This window comes from Dendrobates tinctorius, unplaced genomic scaffold (genome assembly GCF_039654945.1).
Source record: "Dendrobates tinctorius isolate UK_male_01 unplaced genomic scaffold, ASM3965494v1 ptg000120l, whole genome shotgun sequence".
Taxonomy (NCBI): domain Eukaryota; kingdom Metazoa; phylum Chordata; class Amphibia; order Anura; family Dendrobatidae; genus Dendrobates; species Dendrobates tinctorius.
Genome location: NW_027361788.1, coordinates 44,915,402 through 44,939,327, shown reverse-complemented (window position 1 = coordinate 44,939,327; position 23,926 = coordinate 44,915,402). Strand labels below are relative to the sequence as shown.

Here is a 23,926-nt window from a genome sequence, read left to right as displayed (position 1 = left end):
ACTGACGCCAGCCCTTTACAGACTGTCCCCCTCTCATACCCTTTACCCAGTGCCCCTCCATGAACGAGACCTGTAACGGGTAGTGCAGCATATGTACCAACCTTTTCTGAACGTTGTGATTGTGTACAAGGCCTTGTCACCCCTGTGGCCTGTATGACATTGTGCTCCCGTTGTGTCGCGTCACAATTTAGTAACCCACAGAATCAACTGTATCCCCTATCCAACGGCCCGCAGTTCAACGGACCCAAGTTCGGTGCATCTCGTTTCTACACAGAAGAGCCAGAGACTTTGCTCACGGACTGCGACGCCGTCGGGAACTGTTCCAACCGCTCCCCAGCAAGAACCCCAATCGATAAGTAATTATCTTCACTTTTCCCTTCTTGTTGTGTTTATTGTATAGTTCACTATTTACTTTAACACCTCCCTGTGTAGAGGTTCCCTTGAACTCATATTCACAAATTGCTTAAGTAAACTTTTGTTAACCCCTTCTCTGCCTCCTGCTTTTTCCTGCATCCGACAAACCTTCATATTTTGGCGTAGTCGGCAGGATGCAGTCCAGCAGCACGGAGTCGGCAGAACAGGCAGCCGGGCCCAGGACCAGTAGCTCCTTGGGGGCCATGTTAAGCAATTTGCCCGAATTCACGGGGTCCAACACCATGTTGTGGAGCTGGACCGAGCGCACGAGAGGAATGTTGAGAATGCACCAGATGACTCACGCGCTAGAGGTTGAGGTGGCCATTATGGCCTTGGACGATGAGGCTAGGAACTACGTGATCCTGCGTGCCCCCCGGAACCGTGACACGTTGACCAAAGTACTGCAGATTCTGGAAGCAACCCACGGGGACTGCACTGACATAGGGGAACTTAGGACTCGCCTGTTTAGCCGTATGCAAAGGGAGGGGGAGATGGTGACACAGTATATGAAAGGACAGAGTGAGAATAGGGCAGACAGATGTAATGCTGCGTGATTTGTTGGTGACTGGGCTACAGGACGTCCTGACCTAACAGACCCTGAGGGAGCGGGTACGGGTGGACCCCCGCAACGCATTTGCTGAAATAGGAAGTGAGGCCCGCTTACATGAACAAGAGCAGAGGGAGACGGTCCCGGTAGGGAAGGTCCAGAGTGGGGAAGCAAAAGTGAATGCTGTCACTGAGCCCCTGGGTTGAAGAGAAGAGGAAAGAGCTGCTAAATATCCAAGGAGAATTGGCTCAGATGAAGGAGAAAGTAGAAACTGGTCCGAGCGCCAGTAATGAGGCCAGAAGGTCCTGCCGACAGAGGTCTGTCACCTGCTTCCACTGTGGAGAGATAGGACACATAGCTCAGGAATGTCCGTGGCGGGGCAGACCTCTCACGTAACAGTCGTTAAACTAGAGGGCTCCGAGCTTGGGGGAAGTCACCCGGAGCCAGAATGGAAAGGAAGGAGTAGTGAAAGTCCCACAAACCAAGTGTCCACGTGCCCGCTATTCTGGGCTGAATTTGAAAGGCGAGCAGTGCGATGTGGATGCAAGTTTCTCTGTGCTTCGACTGCTTCGTGCCGCTCAAGCTCAGGAGTCATCCAGCCTTGGAGAAACGTTGGCATAGGTGGCAGTGCCGAACACCGCTAAACTCACCCTACCACCGTGGCAAACCGTACTGACCCTGCCTGTTTGAGCCCACGCCCCGCTGAAGGGAGTGGAGGTACAGTTAGAACCTCCTTTAGCTGAACCACTGCCAGCCGGACTTTTGGTGGCACAAACTCTGGCCGTTGTGCAAGATGGAACCGTACGTGGGCGGTCCCCATCGTGCTGGTACGAAAGAAGGATGGGACATTGAGGTTCTGTGTAGACTATCGTAAGCTTAACGCCTGCCTCAGATTGAAGAGTCCTTGTCCGCTTTGAGGAAAGCCAAATTCTTCTCGACGTTGGATCTCACTAGCGGGTACTGGCAAGTGCCCATGTCAGAGAAGGACTGGGCAAAGACTGCTTTTATTCTACCCATGGGACTCTTCGAATTCAGCAGGATGCCCTTCGGCCTGGCCAACGCTCCTGATACGTTCCAACGTTTGATGGAGAGGTGCTTAGGAGACCTGAACTTTGAGACCACGCTCATATACTTGGATGACATCATAGTGTATGCTTCCTCGTTTGAAGATCACCTGCGGAGACTAGAGCAAGTGCTGAGCCGCCTGCAGAAATACGGACTGAAGGTGAAACCCCAGAAGTTCCCTTGTTCCAAACTCAAATTGAGTATCTAGGTCACGTCATTTCAGGGGATGGCATAGAACCATCCCGGGAGAAGATTAAGGTAGTCCAGGACTGACCAACCCCTGAGACTGTGAAGGACGTCCGACCGTTCCTACCGACGGTTTGTGAAGAACTTTGCCTGTGTGGTGCAGCCCCTGCTGGAGCTCTTGAGAGGGGTACCCCCGAATGCAAAAGGCCGGCCCATCAGCTTGGAAGAGAAACAAGAAAAAGCGTTTCAGGACTTGAAGAAGGCGCTGATTGAAACACCGGTGCTGGCCTACGCGGTCTTTACTGTGCCATTCATTCTCCACACTGACGGGAGCTTACACGGGTTGGGGGCTGTGTTGTCACAGGTGCAGGACGGGAACAAGAAGGTGATCGCTTACGCTAGTTGGTCCCTTCACGATTCCGAATGCAACCCTGACAACTACAGTTCTTTCAAGCTGGAGTTGGTGTGGGCTATGACGGAGAGGTTCGCAGAATACCTGGCCGGCTCGGAAGTGTTGGTGCGCACCGATAATAATCCGTTGGCGCATCTGGAGAACGCTAAGTTAGGTGCCCTCAAACAATGCTAGGTAGCCTGGATGGCGAAGTTTCAGTATAAGGTCGCGTACAGGAGGGGGGCCAAAAACACCCACGCTGATTCCTTGTCCAGAGCGAGGAATGCAACACCTAAACAGAACCATGATGAGATGCTAGAGGACGATGAAGTTTCCCGATTTCTAAAGACTGCTGGGACGATGGCAGCTACGCTGGACCAAATTTGGACCTCCCCGTGCGAAGGAGTGTTGGGAAGGTCCAGGGACGAGTGGGTCCGCTAACAGCAGGAGGACGGTGAACTTGCTCTGTTTCGACAACGGGTGACGGTGAAACAATTGCGCAGACAAGAACAAAGAAGCACTCTGACTCCTGAAGCACTGAAAATACTTCGACAGTGGGAGCGACTCCAAATGAGAAATGGTCTGTTGTGTTGTAAGGTCCAGCTACAGAAATAATTGGGAACCTCTTGGCAGGTAGTGATCCCCGAGACAGTGCTGTCCAAAATCGCAGCAGAAGATCACGAGAGAGGAGTCCACTTTGGTGCGGAGAAAACTTTCCAATGGCTACAATGTTTTGTCTACCATCCTCGCTTGAGAGCAGCGGTTGAGGAAGCTTGCAAACTCTGCTGGACATGTGAATTGGCCAAATCTCCAGAGCGAAGGGCCCAGGCAGACTATTGTGACATCAGCGCCCCTGGAACTGCTGACTGTTGACTACTTGACCATCGGACCGGCGCACCAGGGAAATGACCGCTGTCTGGTAAAGATTGATTGTTCGCTGTGGTAACACCCACTCGAGATCAAATGGCAGAGTCGGTGGCGCATGCCATCTGTAAAAGCTTTATTCAGGTCTACGGATGCCCGCCACGGATTCACTATGATCAGGGAGCCTGCTTCTTAGGGAGAGTCATGGATGAATTACAACAGATCTACCAGTTTGACCGGTCTCACACTACACTGTACCATCCACAAGGAAATGGGGCCTGTGAATGATTCAACTGTAGCCTTATACAAATGCTGAGAACCTTTGGAGGAGGATCGAAAGTCTCTGTGGCCTGAGTATGTGTCTGAGCTGGTATGGATCTATAACAATCGAGTGCACCAGACCACCGGTTTCACGCCCTGCTCTGTGTTGTTCGGCTGCGAAGGGAAAGAAGTCACGTAGCTGGTATTGGACCCGGGACAGGCCTACCCATGGACAGGGTTGTCTACCTGGGTTTAAGAACATCGCCATCATATACAGACCCTACATCGACTGGTGCAAACTCGACTTCAGAAGCTGGAACATCCTGAGAGACTCCCTCTGCGAGGGACAGATCTTTCAGTCGGGGATCGGGTGTTGGTAAGGGAAAAATGTCCACGGGACAAACTGGAGAACCGATGGGAGAGTCGGCCATACCGAGTGAAGCGTCGGGTCGGCGGAAAATGACCCATCTATGAAATTCAACCAGAAGGAGAAGGAGAGGGGGGTGCCCCCACCCGGGTAGTACAACGAAGTATGCTCCGTGTGCATCACAGGTAGTACATGTAGGCCAGCGACCCAAGGCATGTGCATCACAGGTAGTACGTGCAGACCGACGAAACAAGGCGTGTGCATCACAGGTAGTATGTGCAGGCCGGCGACATTTCATGCTCTCGGTCTCAGTGGACCACTCTTCACACTTATCATTCTCATTTCAGGGTCCGAACGACTTTCTGATACTTTTTTTTTGCTGCATGTTTTTCGAAGGCCAAAAAAATGATTCTGCCATTTTTTTCTAATTTTGCTTTCACCGTCCTGGATGAATATTCTAATATTTTGTCAGTTTGACACTTAAGCCTGCGGCAACAACAAAATTGTTCTTTTTTGTATTTTATAGATGGGAGTTATAAGAATGTAATACATGGCTGACATCGAGACCTTCAGTAGGCCACTGGCTGCCATGACAATGCCATTGGCATCCCATTTGCAACTCTTACATGCCACCGTACCTCCCAACTGTCCCAGATCTAGTAGGACAGTTCCAAATTGGGGAGCGGTCACCCCCATGAGGATTGGGTATGTTGGAACTTCAACTGCTGTTCTGTCCTTAGGACACAGACACAGTTTAACATAATAGAAGAGCAGGAACTGATGGATCTCTGCTACATCATTCCGTTCATGTAGAGATCAGACAGACCTTCAGGTCATGTGTCTGGGCAGCAGCTCAGTCGCTGAGGAGCAGGTTAGTGGGATGCTTGTATGAAGACCACTATGGGGGCATTATACGGTGTGTTGGGGTAATGTACTGTGGGAGCATCATATTGTGTGGGGGCCATCATACTGTGTGATGGGCCTGTATGGACATGATAATGTGTGGGGAGCATTATACTTTGTGTGAAGGGCCATCATACTACGTGGGGGGCTGTGAGGGCAGCATACTGGGTATGGGGCATGTGGTGGCATGCTTCTTCGTTTAGATTCCTGTTTATTATGTGTGTCTGTATGCAGGTAATCAGTCAGGACAGGTGGGGAGAGGTTGTAGGAAGAAATCACCACTTCAGGGTCTGCAGCTTCAGTCAGGAGAGGAGGAAGCACAGGACACAGTCCTCTCTTCTGTGCTCTGTCCCAGGGATGACTGCTGAAGGCCCTGGGCTCAGGGGTGGGGAAATTCAGGCTTGTGGACCGTTCACGGCCCTCGATGACCTCTTATCCGGCCCCAGGGCAGATTCCCAAGGATTGCAGTGCTTGGGCCGGCAGCTGTATTTTGATGGCCGCCGGCCCACTAGTTTCTTCTTGCTCTGCGCACGCAGCATTCATGACTGCAATGAAAGATTACATCCTGATACCAGTGCCAGGATGTACTTTATGGGGGGAGTTATGGCGCAATCTGTGCGGCCCCCAAAGGATGATGTAAATATCCAAATGGCCTTTAGCAGAAAAAGGTTCCCCACCCCCGCCGTAGCTGATCCAGGAGACTCTGCATGAGGCCGGGGTCACACTTGCGTGTGTGATGCGAGAAACTTGTGCATCAATACACGGCACTGCCGCCGGCAGTAATGTGAGTGCGCCATATAACGGTATTGTGAGTACAGTATATAGGAGTAATGTGTGTGAGGATACAATATAACGGTATTGTGTGTATAGTACATAGGAGTAATGAGTACTGTATGTGTGTACAGTATATCGGAGTAATATATTTCAGTACACTATATACTGGTATTATGCATGTACAGTGTAAAGGTCTAATATTAGTGTACACTATATCAGTATTATATGTGTACAGTATACAGGAGAAATGTGTGTGAGGCTACTATAACGCTATCATGTGTGTACAGTGAACCATCAGAGCACGCTAGGGTTGTAAATCCAAAAGTTAGGAAAGAAAAATTAAAAGAGGTAGGAAGTAACCGACTTTACCGACCTTCTGACAAAAGATGAAGAACAAAAGCAATATGTCCTGCAAGTTGTAAGCAAATGCCGAGCATTATATTCTGACGTTTCAAAAACTACTTTAACAAAAGCTCTAGAATAGTTAAGGTAACTATGTAAAATTATCAACTCATGTAGGTTAGCGTGCTCTGATGGTTCATCTGTGCTACTGAGCAATTTATTAGCCATTAACAACTTTTCATTGTCTGTAATGGTGGGATCAAAAAACGATAATCCCACCAACTCTGCATTCAAATACCACAAATGGTTCGAAAATTTGGTCAGGGCTATTTCTGCAATGTTGTTGTCACATTCTTTATAGTCTAACAGACTATGCAAAATACCTAAATCTTAAAATACCTCAATTTGGATTTTTTCAAACTTTGAGCGACGAGCGGCACGGGTTAACGTCGTTTGATCGAGCTCAAATTTTGGCTATCTCAATATCTGGAAAGGGGAATCGTTTTGTGGGGTCCAGACGAACAAGATTCTGACATTTTTTCCCCCCCATATGAGATCCGGTCACCCTACAGTATATAGGAGTAATGTGTGTGAACATACTATATAACGTTATTGTGTACAGTATATAGTAGTAATGTATGAGAGTACACTATGTAATGGCATTTTGTGTATAGTATATAGGAGTAATGTGCCTGAGGATACTATAGAATGGTATCATGTATGTATAGTGGTATATGCATGTGCATGATATATATTAGATATATTTAAGAATAGCTTAGTTACTCACCGATAACGGTATTTCTCAGAACCCATGACAGCACCACGGAGACAGGGGATCCGCCCTTCAGGGACAGGAACCTACAGATAAAAAGGGCGGTACCTCTCCTCTGCCTTCAGTTGGTTACAGAGCATCAGAGGGTCTCCAGGTTAGTTAGACAACAGAAATATATACACAATATTATAATACTGCTTACTTATCAAAGCACCGTGCCTAAACGGAAACACTCTACTAACAGTAAAAACATGCTCACCATACTCATGAAGGGGAGGGGAATAAACGGGTACTGTCATGGGTTCCGAGAAACACCGTTATCGGTGAGTAACTAAGCTATTCTCTCTCACCCATGACAGCACCACGGAGAGAATTACAGAGATTGGTAGCTTAGGGAGGGACCACCGCCTGAAGGACCCTTCTCCTGAAGGTCAGGTCAGATGTAGAGGCTAGATCTAATCTATAGTGCCTAAAAAAGGTCGAAGGTGATGACCAGGTGGCCGCCTTACAGATTTGTTCTGTTGATACCTCAGATTTTTCAGCCCATGAGGTCGCCATTGCCCTTGTGGAATGAGCTCTCAGCCCTTCTGGGATGGTATTCCCGCTGGATGAATATGCCAGGGCAATCGCATCCCTTATCCACCTTGCCAGGGTACTCTTGGATGCTTTGAGCCCCCTCCGAGGACCCTGGAAACACACAAAGAGAAAGCCTTCCTTCCTACACTTTTTGGTGGCCTCTAAGTACTGTACTAGGCACCTTTTAACATCTAAAGTGTGGAATTTTTCTTCCCCCTTATTTTTTGGATTTGGGCAGAAGGTAGGAAGGACTACCTCCTGGGACCTGTGGAAATGTGATGATACTTTAGGTAATTAGGCCGGGTCAGGTTTTAGGATGACTCTATCCTCTAGAATTTTTGTAAAAGGAGGCCTTGCTGACAAGGATTGAATATCGCTCATATCGAGCTGATGTTAGTGCCACAAGAAGCACCGTTTTAAGTGATAGGATTTTTAGGGGTGCCGAGTGAATTGGTTCAAACGGAGGCCCTGTCAGTGTTGAAAGTACAAGATTCAGGTCCCATGATGGTATCCTTTGACTGGCTATTGGCCTAGATCTGGTTGCTGCTTTAATAAACCGTGCTACCCAGGGGTCACCTGCCACATCATGGTTATAGAGGGCGCCTAACGCCGCTATTTGTACTTTTAATGTGTTGACCGCCAGACCCTGTTCTAGGCCCTTTTGTAGAAATTCTAGGATCTTATCAATCTGAACCCCGTCCTGAACCTTTGCCCTAGAAGTGGATAGAAATTTTTTCCATGTTCTGCCGTAAGCTCTCATGGTAACCGGTTTCCTACTTTTTTGTAGTGTAGTTATCAGGTTCTCTGAAAATCCCCTGTCCCTCATCAGTGCCCTCTCAAATTCCATGCTGTTAAATGGAGGTTCGGTGCCTGAGGATGTAACACTGGGCCCTGCGATAGCAGGTCCGGGAGATCCGGTAGGATCCATGGGTCGGTTACTGAGAGCATTCTTAGCCAGGAAAACCAGGTTCTTTTGGGCCAGAAAGGGGCTATCAGTAACATTCTTGTCCCGTCCTCCCTGACTTTCTTTAGGACCGCTGAAATGAGCATGATTGGGGGAAAGGCATATGTTATGCTCCCATGGACACAGAGTCTAAGCGCATCCAGAGTTAGAGGATTCCCCCTGGGATCTAGGGAGCAGAAGGCGTCTACTTTTTTGTTTTTGAAATCGGCAAACAGATCTATGTCTGGGGTCCCCCACATTTTTACAATCTGCCGAAAAATGGACCGCTTTAGTACCCATTCCCCCTGTCGTAATTGAGTGCGGCTCCGAAAGTCTGCCCTCTGATTCTCTGTACCGCGGATGTGTATGGCTGTCAGAGATAGCAGGTTTGCCTCTGCCAGTTTGAGGATTTTGGCGGATGTGTCCATTAGGGCTTGGGACCTGGTTCCCCCCTGGTGATCTATATAGGCCACTGTGACTCGATTGTCCAAAAGAATGCGGACATGGTGATTTTGGATCCGGGGTAGGAAGTGTGTCAGGGCATAGCCTACTGCTAAAAGCTCTTTTTGATTTGAGGAGGCTTTTAGTTCTTGATTTCCCCATACGTTCTGAGTCACCTCGCTGTTCATGTGCGCTCCCCATTCCGTGGGACTGGCATCCGTTTGTCACTATGTGTGTTATCTTTGTTACCCAGGGGATCCCTTTGGACAGATTTTCCTGGTTTCCCCACCAAGCTAGGGAATGAATAGTTCTTGAATTTAGGATATTGCGACCCTCTAGGTGTCCCCCTATTGCTGCCTGGTTGGCCAATACGTCCCACTGGAACTGAGCCCATTGAACTGCTGGCAGGCAGGCAGATAGGGAACCCAGCAGTGACATAGCCTTGCTAAGGCTATGTGCACACGCTGCAGATTCACCTGCGGGTTTTTTCCCGCGGAACCGCAGGTAAAGTGTCCTGCGGTTTTGCCCTGCGGTTTCACACCTCTACTATGTTAAAGGTGTGAAACCGCAGCGGAATCCGCAGAAACAATTGACATGCTGCGGAAAAAAAAAAACCCGCAGTAAAACCGCGCGGAAAAAAACGCAGCGTGAGCACAGCAGTTTTGAAAACCCATAGGGTTACATGGTACTGTACCATGTCTGCGGAACTTCTGCGGTTCCGCAGGACCAAAACTGCAGCGGAACCGCAGCAAGAACCACAGCGTGTGCACATAGCCTTAGTGTCATGGAGGGATTTTGGATTGCTCTTGCTGTAATTTGAGCGATCTTCTCCTTTTTGTGGTCTGGGAGGTGACATTCCTGAATGTTTGAGTGTAGTGTAAAGGCCCTTTTACATTTAGCGATGCACCAGCGATCCAACCAGCGATCCGACCCGGTCAGGATCGCTGGTGCATCGCTAAATGATCGCTAGTGAGCTTTCACACAGAAAGATCTCACAGCGATGCAGCAGCGACGCAGCGCACGATACTTACCATTCACACACAGCGATCCTGCGTCCTCCCGCCCGCCTCCACCCGTCGCTGGACGTCACAGCAGGAAGTCTCAGCAGGAAGCGCCCGACGAGAAATGGAGCCCGACATTCTCGCGCGATCAGCGATGGACAGCGGGGGAGCCGGTCGTTGGTAATTATCACACATAGCGATATCACTAGCAATATCGCTATAACGTCACAAAACCGGTGACGTTATAGCGATATTGCTAGCGATATCGCTTAGTGTAAAACCCCCTTTAGGCCCTAGAATTCCTGTACCCTGCTGGGCTCCAATCTTGATTTTTTTAGATTTAGAAGCCAGCCTAGGTCTTGAAGAGTGTTCATCACCCTGTCTCTCTGTTCCCTGCATTTTTGAGACGAGCTGTCCGCTATTAGGAAATTGTCTAGATACAGGATTATTATTATATCTTGTTCCCTTATACGAGCCATCATTTCCGCTACTATTTTGGTGAATACTCGCGGGGCTATCGATATTCCGAATGGCAGGGCTCTGTACTGGAATTCTTTCACCTTGCCCTTTATTGAGACGGCTAACCTTAGATATTTCCTGGAGTCTTTGTGGATAGGGACGTGATAGTAGGCATCGCTGAGATCCAACACCCTCATGTAGCAGTTTGGGAACAGGACTTTGGTGGTAGACTTGATCGACTCCATTTTGAAGCTCTGATTCTTGACGTATTTGTTTAGCTTTCTCAGATTTATAATTGTACGAAAGGTGCCATCTGGTTTGGTTACTAGAAAGAGGGGGGAGTAGAACCCTCTGCCCATATCCTGCAGGGGAACCTCCTGGAGGACTCCTTTTTTTACTAGTATAGAAGAACTTGGCACACACACAGATGATTGCAAGTGAAAAGGGGGTATTTTAATAAGATACAGTAAACGTTTCGGTCACAAACGACCTTCGTCAACGTACTGAAAGCAAAGATAACAAAGGTTTTTTTTAAATTAAACAAAGTATATACAATATAAATAATCTTGGGTACAAATATGCAGAAATTGACAATGTGCCGTGTACCAATAACAATTATAGCAGAAAAACGTAATGTAAGAATTGTTGGTGAACATAGATACCCTAGAAGACTCAAAATTATATATATACGCACGTACCTATAGTGTACTGACTGCACTTGTATACAGGGCAACCTGTTCTATAAAGAGAAAATGTTATATTCTAGATGTTCAATATGAGTGCCCATATCTGAGTCACCTTGTGCCCCTAATATCAAACGGTGCTACATACCATAAGGGAAAGATGCTAGAAGCATAAATGGTTAATTAGTCTCCTTGTAAAAGAGCCTGAAAAATAAGAGGTACTGAAGTGATCTATTTGTGCCAATCGAGTGGACTACAATCGAGTGACTCGCTCCCAGGTAACAACCCGCTTGTAATTAACCTGTCGTCCAAAAGCCTTAGCATAGCGGAACATCGGCTACTACAAAAGGGCCTCTCCTTTTGCCCTAGTTATAAATTTAACACCTTCAACCTTGACATGGACCTACAAAGATTTTATAGATTGCTTAGACTAAAATTACAATTTTCTGATGAGGACAAAAGTATTGGTCCTGATACCATTTCATCTGACATGGTTATTTCTTCAGACAGTCTAGGCCTCAGAAATAAAAGCAATTACAGGCCCCCTCTAGGTTCCCATGCGTTAGAGACGTTTATCTCTTTTATTAACGGTACATTCGAGGGACTGAGGGATGACATCAATAGGGGTAAGGTTTACTTTCCCAGGAACATGTCAGGTTTGGATCAACAAGCATTAGGCAATTTACAGGATAACAAGGACATAATTATCAAACCCGCGGACAAAGGGGGAGCAGTCGTAGTCCTTGACAAATCAGTGTATTTAAAAGAGATACACCGTCAATTGGGGGATAAATCTACATACCAACTGTTAAGAGGGGATCCCATTCATGAGATAAAAAACCTCTTTCAGGAAATTCTCCTGAAATATATCAACAGAGGAATTCTAGACAAAAAAAACTTGTCAATATCTCACAAAAGATTATCCCATTACCCCAGTATTTTATGTACTACCCAAAATATATAAAAGCCTGGACAACCCTCCTGGTAGACCCATTGTGGCCTCCACAGACTATCTTTTCGCCTGTTTCAAAATACCTCGAAAAAATCCTAACCCCCTCATAAGACGTACAACTTCCTTTATACTAGATACGGGAGCATTTCTTGACCAAATACATAATCTAGGCCAGATACCTAATGAAGCCTTATTGGTCACATTTGATATCAAAGACCTTTACACGTCAATACCACACACGGAAGGTCTAAGGTCAGTACGTAGACTATTGGAATTGTCACATTTCTATCCAGAACAGGTGAACCTATGCTGTGATTTACTTTCTGTCCTCCTTACAAAAAATTATTTTTTATTCGAGGACACTTTTTATCTACAAATCAAAGGTACAGCTATGGGCTCAAATACAGCGCCCCCGTATGCCAACTGTTACGTGGCACATTACGAGGAAGACATAATTTATATGGATGACCTTTTCCGCACACATGCAGTGATGTGGAAAAGGTACATCGATGACATATTCTGTATTTGGGGGGGTAATTTAGACACATTAAACTGTTTCTTTTCTCGCCTACGCTCCTCCTGGCCTGGTTTAGATTTTACGATGTCTTATAGTTACCGAGAGATCAATTTCCTGGATACCCTTGTCATCAAGGATGAAACTGGCAGCCTTACAACCGACATCTATGTCAAACCAACTGATCGGAATAGTCTGCTCCATTAGGAGAGCTTCCATCCCACTAAAATGAAAGACGCCATACCCAAATCTCAAATGAAAAGGGTTGAAAGAATACTGGCCAATCAACAAACTCGAGAACAATGCCTGGAGGAGATGCGCCAAAAATTTGTTGAAAGGGGATACCCCAAAAAATCCATGGCACCTCCTACCACCTCACTGAAATCAAATACAAACCATCGTATCCCCTTTGTTCACGATTATCACCCCCTGGCATACCGCCTCCACACTAGCATACGTAGACATTGGCATCTTCTCAGCACGGCACATCCAAACATCAAGGAATTCAAAGAACCCTTCCTACCCTGCTTCAGACGCCCACGCAATATACGTGACCATTTAATAAGAGCTGATATTGGCTCATCACAACCCCCCAAAAAACAGCGATTCCTTATGAATCCTAAATTTGGTACTTTTCCTTGCCTACAATGCACACAGTGCAACAATGTACTCAAAGGCAACCAATTCCTTCATCCTTACACTGGCAAAAGATATGACATCAAGGGTTTTTATACCTGCAACACATCTTTTGTAGTATATTTGATCAAATGTCCCTGTGGACTACTTTATGTAGGAGAAACCACACAGCCTATCAAAGACCGGATTTCCAAACACAAATCCACAATCAGGTGTAAAAACTTACTTCTCCCCATCCCATTTCATTTTATCACAGCAGGCCATAATATTGCTCAGCTAAAATTTCAAATAATAGAGCAGGTTCACACACCACACAGGGGAGGTAATCGTATTTTGCTACTTAAAAGAAGAGAGGCATTCTGGATCCATGAGCTGAATACATTAGCACCCAAGGGGTTAAATAGGGAGTATGACGTGCAATCCTTTCTATCATCATAGATATGAGTCCCGTGAAATGGCTGTCTATTGTGATTTTTATCCTATGAATGCAATGTGATTGTGACACAGATATAATACATATCACTAATGTCATTAATCTTTATTACAGAATCCTCGGAATTGAACTCTTTCCTAGTAAAACAAGGAATCACAATGATCACCCTTCCACTCGATCAGCACAATTCGAGAGCACTTGTACCGCTGCACTAAATCACAACCTGATACATCAGCACGCTAAGTATACCAGAGCCTGAGTTGGTAATCCATGATTGATAGATATTGCACACGCCCATTGCCCACGTCTTTCCTGTCTGTGGAACACACTGAACGGCATCGCTGGACCGCACGCCAAGGCACTTCCGCCTTAGCACTTCCGGTTAGCGGCGATTATTACCGTGTATATAACACAGTCTGTGCGCACTCCTCACACCACTGGGGACAAGCGGTGGAAACCGCGTCTAGGCTATTTACCGAACCACGTTATCACCAACGGTAAGGTGACTTGTTGCTGACATACACTTTTAACTGGCAGCATGGCGCAAATAGATCACTTCAGTACCTCTTATTTTTCAGGCTCTTTTACAAGGAGACTAATTAACCATTTATGCTTCTAGCATCTTTCCCTTATGGTATGTAGCACCGTTTGATATTAGGGGCACAAGGTGACTCAGATATGGGCACTCATATTGAACATCTAGAATATAACATTTTCTCTTTATAGAACAGGTTGCCCTGTATACAAGTGCAGTCAGTACACTATAGGTACGTGCGTATATATATAATTTTGAGTCTTCTAGGGTATCTATGTTCACCAACAATTCTTACATTACGTTTTTCTGCTATAATTGTTATTGGTACACGGCACATTGTCAATTTCTGCATATTTGTACCCAAGATTATTTATATTGTATATACTTTGTTTAATTTAAAAAAACCCTTTGTTATCTTTGCTTTCAGTACGTTGACGAAGGTCGTTTGTGACCGAAACGTGTACTGTATCTTATTACAATACCCCCTTTTCACTTGCAATCATCTATGTGTGTGCCAAGTTCTTCTATACTAGTATATGGATTGGGATCCTACTTGTGCACCCACCACTTTCTAGTTGTGCTACAACGTTTTCATACATAACAGTATAATCCTTTTTTTACTAGGCCTAGGACCTCGCATTCTAGCGCTTCTTGTTCTCGCGTACTGGATCTCAGCGGCGTTGTTACATATTTTTGAGGCGGGAGAGAGAGAAAGTCTATTCTTAGGCCCCCCTGGATTAGGTTTATTCACGAAGATCACTTACCCCAAAAAGGTGCGCGGCTGCAGGTACCGGTTCGGGAGACTGAGTCAGGTCCTGTATAGGCTGATCTCCTGGTGGCGTTTTGCTCCTTGCCGCTGACGTACTACGCCGCTGGAGTGACTGCTGGAACGGCCCTCTATGTTTCGTTCCTTTTGTCGGTGGTGGTGGTGTTGGTGGTGCTGCTGCTGCTTCAGCTGCTGCCTGGCATGCTGCCCCTGTTGTTGGTCGCTATCCTCCATTATTAAGATCGCTTCCAGCCAGGAGTTTCTGCGCCTCACCCTTTTTAAAGTTGCCGCCCCCGTGACGTCACCGCTCCCCCTGCATCGCGCTGGTCGGGGAGCGCGCTCCTGCGCATGCGCCTTGCTCTGGGACCCGGAAGTCACTCCTCTACTTCCGGGGCAGCGGCCTTCTTGGTACTCTCTGTACCATGGCGCTGCCCACGCTCCACCGGGTCCCGATGAGCCCCAATCTCCTTTCCGGAGCGGCGACTCCGGCGTCTCTCCCCCCGCTCACCCGGCAGCCCGCATTGGCCCCAGCGGTGGCGGCTTCGGGCACCGTTCCTGCCGCGACAGGGGCCTCCCCGCTGCCGATTACCGGACAGGCCGGCCCCGGACTCCTTGGATACGCAGGTACGCTGTACTGTGGGTCCCTCCGTCAGGGACAGGAACCCAACTGAAGGCGGAGGAGAGGTACCGCCCTTTTTATCTGTAGGTTCTTGTCCCTGAAGGGCGGATCCCCTCTCTCCATGGTGCTGTCATGGGTGAGAGAGAATATGTTGACATTTCCTTTTGTGCATATTCCAAAGCAAAACCTTGCATTATCCGTCTTCCAAAGTTTTTAATGGGAAATCCACATTTGCTATTCCAATGTCTGGGGGGGGGGTTATACTGTATTGGTGGAAAATCACACTGCGTGTGGGGGATTATACTGTGTTGAGAGGCTGTGGCGGCATCACACTGTGTGTGGGGGGCATGAAAGCAGTATCATACTATATGGGAACACCGATGGGTCTTATCAGGAGCAATATTTCCGTGTGGGTGCATATAAAGAGAGGGGTGAGGTTAGGGAAGTGACTTAGTCAATAACTGATGTACCTGCTCCACAGTATTTCACCCTCGTTCTCTCTTTCACGGGATAGAGATTTTTTTTTTGTAAGCCTCAGCTCCTTTTTCAGCTCGGGTCTCTGGATTGATCTAGCAGATATACAACTGTTGCAGAGTATGCAGACCCCAAAACAGACCACCTAAACTAATTTCACGCTTGAACCTCCAAACAAATAGAAACCTCAGAACCGGCGCAGCCAAGGACAATGAATGTCCTGACTACGGCATCACCTTCTCTTCCACCCTTTTTTCATCTGGTCTCAGCGTTTTGGCTAGAGTAGTGACGTCACATCACCACTGCAGCCAATCACTGAGCTCTATGTAGACAGCATAGGCTGCTGCGCTCAGTGATTAACTGCAGTGGTGAACTGCCAGTCCACATGATGTGACTGCTGCAACCAAAGCACTGAGACTCTAGCAGCGGTGGAAAGCTGGCAGTGGACCAGGGATGAAATAACTGGCTTTTATTATTATACGTATATAAAAGTGTTTAGAATCCACTTTTGTTAGAGTGGAAATCCCCTTTAAGCTCCGCCCTCGTTCTACATAGGAATGACCATTTTATTGAAATCTGCAGAAGCCCCGTCTCTTTGTGGGACCGTGTGGAGGAAAACAGGACTGTTGGGCGACAGGACATCTCCAGTGGATATAATTCACTCTGCGCACTGATGACACCGAAGAAACAATTTAATATTACAAAATAAAAAACATTTTTACATTTTCGGCACAGATATCGAGAAACACTGAAAATCCAAAAGTGGCGGCTCATCCATATGGTCATGTCAATCATCAGGGGGTGTCCGAAATGAACCCTGAAAAAAAAAAAGAAAAAAGGAGGATAACAATAAGAAGAACACAGATATCCTGGGCTCCTAAATGGTGAAGTCATCTATTACATATCGGGAATTATGGATCCGTGTATAGATAAGTGAATGAGCCGTTCCATGCCCCGGGAAAGTTTGTGGCTGCACCTGCGGAGGCTGAAAAGTGGTCCCAGAGTATAAGTCCTGGAGACTCTTGAATATAAATAGATAGAGGACGAGTCAAGGACTAGTGGACATAAGCTGGTGACATTATATTTTAATGGCCCTCGCTCCAGACGTTCCTTCTCTGCTGAGTCACCGAGATCTAATTATTATCTATTCCGTGTGGTGAATAATACAGCCAGCCTCCGAAAGTGCAAGGACAGCAAAGGAAGATGGAGGGTATCACAGAGGAATGAAAATTAATTACAAGGACAATAATAGGACTCATACAGGCTCTCAGCGAAAGACCTGACCATTTACTATAATACTACCCCCTATGTACAAGAATATAGTTACTATAATACTGCTCCCTATGTACAAGAATATAACTAATACTGCCCCTATGTACAAGAATATAACTACTATAATACTGCTCCTATGTACAAGAATATAACTACTATAATACTGCTCCCTATGTACAAGAATATAACTAATACTGCCCCTATGTACAAGAATATAACTACTATAATACTGCTCCTATGTACAAGAATATAACTACTATAATACTGCTCCTATGTACAAGAATATAACTACTATAATACTGCTCTTTTATATACAGGAATATAACTACTATAATACTGCTTCCTATATACAAGAATATAGCTACTATAATACTGCTTCCTATGTACAAGAATATAACTACTATAATACTGCCCCCTATGTACAAGAATATAACTACTATAATACTGCCCCTATGTACAAGAATATAACTACTATAATACTGCCCCTATGTACAAGAATATAACTAATATAATACTGTTCCATATGTACAAGAATATAACTACTATAATACTTCCCCTATGTACAAGAATATAACTACTATAATACAGCTCTTTTATATACAGGAATATAACTACTATAAAACAGCTCTTTTATATACAGGAAAATAACTACTATAATACTGCTTCCTATGTACAAGAATATAGCTACTATAATACTGCCCCTATGTACAAGAATATAACTGCTATAATACTGCCCCTATGTACAAGAATATAACTACTATAATACTGCCCCTATGTACAAGAATATAACTACTATAATACTGCCCCTATGTACAAGAATATAACTACTATAATACTGCCCCTATGTACAAGAATATAACTACTATAATACTGCCCCTATGTACAAGATTATAACTACTATAATACTGCTCTTTTATATACAGGAATATAACTACTGTAATACTGCCCCTATGTACAAGAATATAACTACTATAATACTGCCCCTATGTACAAGAATATAACTACTATAATACTGCCCCTATGTACAAGAATATAACTACTAGAATACTGTTCCATATGTACAAGAATATAACTACTGTAATACTGCCCCTATGTACAAGAATATAACTACTATAATACTGCTCTTTTATATACAGAAATATAACTACTATATTACTGCTCCTATGTACAAGAATTTAACTAGGATAATACATATACTGGGAGACCCTCTGCGGTACACATACTGGGAGACGCTCTGCGGTACACATACTGGGAGACGCTCTGCGGTACACATACTGGGAGACGCTCTGCGGTACACATACTGGGAGACGCTCTGCGGTACACATACTGGGAGACGCTCTGCGGTACACATACTGGGAGACGCTCTGCGGTACACATACTGGGAGACGCTCTGCGGTACACATACTGGGAGACGCTCTGCGGTACACATACTGGGAGACGCTCTGCGGTACACATACTGGGAGACGCTCTGCGGTACACATACTGGGAGACGCTCTGCGGTACACATACTGGGAGACGCTCTGCGGTACACATACTGGGAGACGCTCTGCGGTACACATACTGGGAGACGCTCTGCGGTACACATACTGGGAGACGCTCTGCGGTACACATACTGGGAGACGCTCTGCGGTACACATACTGGGAGATGCTCTGCAGCCCTTTGGGGAAGTTACTGCGCTAATTATTGCTATAAATGAAAAGATGAACAAACAAAACAGGAAGTGAAGGGGGAAGACGTTCTATACGCGCATTTCTCCATTCCTGGCCACGGTTTGTGGCAACCATTAGGGAGAGCTTGCTGCACGATTACAATAAACCCTTTAAAGACTGGGCAATATTTTTTTTGTGTGTGAATTTTTTTATTTCTTCCCCTTCGTCTAAAATCCATAACTTTTTCTTTTGCTTTTCTATCCCCATGCCTACATGACGGCTTGTTATTAGCGGGACAAGTTGTAGTTTTCAATGACACCGTTCACTTTACTGTATAATGTACTGAAAAGCCAGAGCCATAGTGAAGGAATGGCGCTGAAAATTCTGCCAGTGCCTTGTTTTGTACCAGTCAGTACGCTTATGGTGATAGGAAACTTCTGTAGCTTTATCTTTTTTTCTATTTTACTACGTTAAAAATAACTTGCAAAAAAAAAGTATCTTTATGGCTCACAGAATACGGCGACCAAATTATTTTTTTAGTTTTATTTGGAATCATTTCAGGGCTTGCTTTTTGCAGGGTCAGCTAGAGTTTTGGGTTATTTCGGAGCCATAGAACTTTTTTCTCTTGATATTTTCACCCCCATTTTGTCCTTGCTCTTTCCCTACACAGTGCATCGTCAGGGGATTGTATAATTGCTGGTCCCCTGTGATCGTGTTGCAGGGTGGCCATGGATGCCCACCGTCACCCTCATGTTTCTAGCCTCCGAAGTGATGCTACTGTGATTGACAGCAGCATCTAAGAGGTTAAACTGCCGTGATGGGAGCTGGCTCCGATGAGACGTTTCTCTGGGGTGGCGGCTGTATAACGCAACTGGCACCCGCACTCTATACAGTGATCTTGGGGTTAAAGTACTTCATTAAGGGGGCATTCTGTATCATTGTGGGCGAGGTTTCCATAGCGGTCAAACTCCTTTAATTATTCTCTTAGGCTACTTTCACACTAGCGTTTTTTAACGCAGCGCATCGTGCGCGTACATGCGCATGCGTCCTGATCCCCTATCTTTAACATGGGGGCGCATGGTCTAGCGTTTGCACGCGTTCGTATGCGTTTACATGCGCATGCATTATTTTGTGGTGTGCGCCCAGGCGCAACCTGTTGCATTTTTGGTCCGTCCAACCTGTCTCAAAAAAACGCATGCGCACGCCCGCGCACGGAATGCGACTAAATAACACATTACAGCCTATGGGAATGCAGACGTGCGCATGGACATGCGCACGTCAGCGTTTAAAATCGCATGCGTTTTAAGAGTCACTATGGCTACAAACTGGTTAAAATGCATGCGCATAAAATAAGCAAACGCATGCAAAACGCTTGATGCGTTTTTTGTATGCGTTTGGACTGCGCACGCAGCGCAAAAAAACGCTAGTGTGAAAATAGCTTTACCTTTCTTGCCGGGTTTGACATCACTGGGGTTCAAAGCATCATGACGCTTCCCGAGGGTGAACCCCAAAATGGACAGAACCAGACAGTCGAAGGTTCCCAGTATGGCCAGAATAAAGCCCCAATGCACCGAGCAAGTGCCCAGCTGGTATCGGTCTGAGCGGTGGTTACAGAAAGGGCGCACAGCGGGTGAGTCCCAGCCGTCTGGGAACAGGATGCAGGCCAGAGCCTGGCAGAAAGCTGTGGATAGAAGCAGAGAGAATCAATCCAGGCGCAATTAACAACCATTTTACACAACCTCTGCTTGCTGTCAGTGAATGAACACAGTGTGTGCGCCGGCTGAGGGTGTGTAACACTCGTATCCAGTCTAGACAATCCTCCGCAAGCTCCATAATAGAAATCTGCCCCTTGTCCTGAGTGTGAGAGCCCAACCCGGCCATTACCAGCGGTCAGTTGCAGCCAGGCGCAGAGTTTGTAGATGCTGCCCGAGTGACAGAACCACAGCAGGACGATGGAGGCCAGGCTGAGCAGGACCAGCAGCAGTGCCCCCAGCATGAAGCCGGCTGCTGTCTGGAACGGTGGGAGAGGTTCCAGGACGCCATCGGGACCCCGACATTCTGTACCCCAATCTGACTCCTCGCACACCTGGTACAGTCCAAAATGTCCACTGCCCTCTCCGCCTAATACCCAGGTCGGCTGCAGGAGGACAACAATCTCCAGGATCCCAAGAAACAGGGTGCAGGACGCCCATAAAACAGTGACCGCCCGACCGTTCTGGACAAAAGCTGTATCGTATAGATGGACGTGTCCAGGGGGATCCATGGGGGGGGACCTAGAGGGGCAGGAAAAATCAGGAAAGGATTTTATATCAGGTATCTAAATACAGAATACGTCTCGTACATATACATTTCTGATCTAGAACCTCCTCTTTACATGATCCAGAACCTGCCTCTTCCTGTATAGTTACATGATCCAAAATCTGTCCCCCTCCTCTATACAGTTGCATGACCTAGAACCTGCATCCTCTATAGTTACATGATCAAGAACCTGCATCCTCTATACAGTTACATGACCTAGAACTTGCATCCTGGATATAGTTACATGATCCAGAACATACATCCTCTGTAAAGTTACATGACACAAGACCTGTCCCCTCCTCTATAGTTACATGATCAAGAATCTGTCCCCTCCTCTATAGCTACATGATCAAGAACCTGCATCCTCTATACAGTTACATGATCAAGAACCTGCATCCTCTATACAGTTACATGACCTAGAACTTGCATCCTGGATAGTTACATGATCCAGAACATACATCCTCTGTAAAGTTACATGATACAAGACCTGTCCCCTCCTCTATAGTTACATGATCAAGACTCTGTCCCCTCCTCTATAGCTACATGATCAAGAACCTGCATCCTCTATACAGTTACATGATCAAGAACCTGCATCCTCTATACAGTTACATGACCTAGAACTTGCATCCTGGATACAGTTACATGATCCAGAACATACATCCTCTGTAAAGTTACATGATACAAGACCTGTCCCCTCCTCTATAGCTACATGATCAAGAACCTGCATCCTCTATAGTTACATGATCAAGAATCTGTCACCTCCTCTATAGCTACATGATCAAGAACCTGCATCCTCTATACAGTTACATGACCCAGAACCTGCCCCCCCTCTATAGTTATGATCCATAACCTGCCTTCTCTATACAGTTACATGATCCAGAACCTGCCTCCTCTATAGTTACATGACCTAGAACCTGTCTTCTCCTTTAGGCAGATACATCAGCAAAAACCTTCCTCCTCTGCTCTACAGACTAATCAGAACCTGTCTTTACCACTATACTCAGTGGCATGTAAATATTTGGGCACCACTGGTCAAAATTGCTGTTATCTTGAAAAGCTATCACGAGTTATCTATGCAAAGTTATCTATGCATGCTCGTGTGCTAACCGAGTGCCTTCGATGTGCTTGAAAAATATGTTTGAGTCCCCACGGCTGTATGCTCGCGGCTGTTCGACAACCACAACACATGCAAGTGTTGTCTAACAAACAGGCCATCCCTGCATGTGTTGCGGCTGGCTACCATAATTTTGAGCATGCCGCAGACTCAGTTAGCACACGAGCATAGATAACACCTTATCCCAGCACGTTCACACATGACTAATTACGCTACAGATACCCGTGCTAGATCCGGCCTCACATTGAGATAAATTTGTAATCTAGAACCTGTGTACTTCCTATGGATTGCCAAAACAAAATAAAAACACGTTTAGAAATGGTCTGCACTGCCGGAAAGAAGTCTCCTGCTGTGACATTCGTAGGTTCTGTATTGTCCACTACGGGTTTCAGTGCCATACCGGCGTCCTTATTAGGTGTAAAAACCAGGTTCAACCTCATAAAGATGCTAGAACTCCCCCTCCTCACTACAAATACCCAATCTAGCACCTATCCCTTTATTATAAATGCCTGATCCAGAATCTAACTCCTTCCTCACTACAAATACATGATCTAGAACCGACCCCTCATTTAGAGCCTAATCATTTTCACAACTAACTGATCTAGAACCAACCCCTCCAAACTACACTACCTGATCTAGACCCCACCCCTCCTCACTACAACTACCTTGATCTAGCACCTATATATTCATTACAAATGCCTGATCAAGAATCTAACCCTTCCTCACTACAAATACCTGATTTAGAACCCCCTCCTCTAGAACCTAATATCCTCACTATGACTACCTGGTCTAGAACCCATCTCATCACTACAAATATGTGGACACCTGAACTACTATGAACTGATATCTAATCTAGAAACCTCCATACAAGTCATTATCTTTTCTCTCCGGCTCCCTCCATACAGCAAGACCTGACCTAGAACCTTCCCATCAGCGGTAAGGTGCTGCACCCCTACATCCAGCACATCTGTGTGGGCACTGGTACTCACCTGCTGGTGCCTCCAGCCTTAGGGCATCAGTTCTGCAGGAGTCTGTGGGCAGCAGCGGATTCTCTCCTCCCCTTCTCTGCAGAACACAACCTCCCCCTCTGCCTGCAGTGATTCCAGCAGATATGGCAGCCATGCTTACCCTGGGAACTAGACTGATGTATTAACCCTTTACAGATGCAGCTACGATCTCTTTCTAGATAGCTCACATTAGTATAGATTGCCTCTACTCCAATACATAAGTGTTCTTCTGCTCATCATATATTGCATATGAAATCCTCTATGCAGCTCACTGTCCTTATACAAACACATGGCTGCTGCTTTTATATTAAAGAAGCCCTCCTCCTCCTCCCATCAAAAGTTTTATCCCCCTAATCACCATATTATATACCATTGTGCACTCACAATTGCTCATTTCTCCTTTCTACCCAGATAATTCTCTTTTCCATTAGGTCTATGACTTCTCATGATTAAAGACTGACTAGCTGAGTCCTTATAAGCTCAATGCAGAAACAAGGTCAGTTTATAAGTCACTGCAAAAGTCCCTGATGAGAGGACGAGGGGAATGATTTCTGCACGCACAAGAGACTTCCTGTTTCTACATAGAGTAGAGAATTTACTGTGTAGAAAGGCAAAATGAGCAATTGTAAGTGCACAGTGCTATATAATATGGTGACAGCAGTATATT

General features: G+C 46.0%; 1 protein-coding gene across 1 annotated transcript; it reads right to left on the bottom strand.

The window, feature by feature from the left end:
* Positions 1–16,592: 16,592 nt before the first annotated feature.
* LOC141046713 (LHFPL tetraspan subfamily member 3 protein-like) lies at positions 16,593–23,599 on the bottom strand. The gene is made up of 4 exons (XM_073541327.1): positions 23,242–23,599; positions 20,725–21,113; positions 20,285–20,521; positions 16,593–16,735 (listed from the first exon to the last, which is right to left on the bottom strand). The coding sequence occupies exons 2-4, from the start codon at positions 21,101–21,103 to the stop codon at positions 16,713–16,715; spliced, it is 639 nt and encodes a 212-aa protein (XP_073397428.1). The 5' UTR covers positions 21,104–21,113; positions 23,242–23,599; the 3' UTR covers positions 16,593–16,712.
* Between the last annotated feature and the right edge of the window lie 327 nt (positions 23,600–23,926).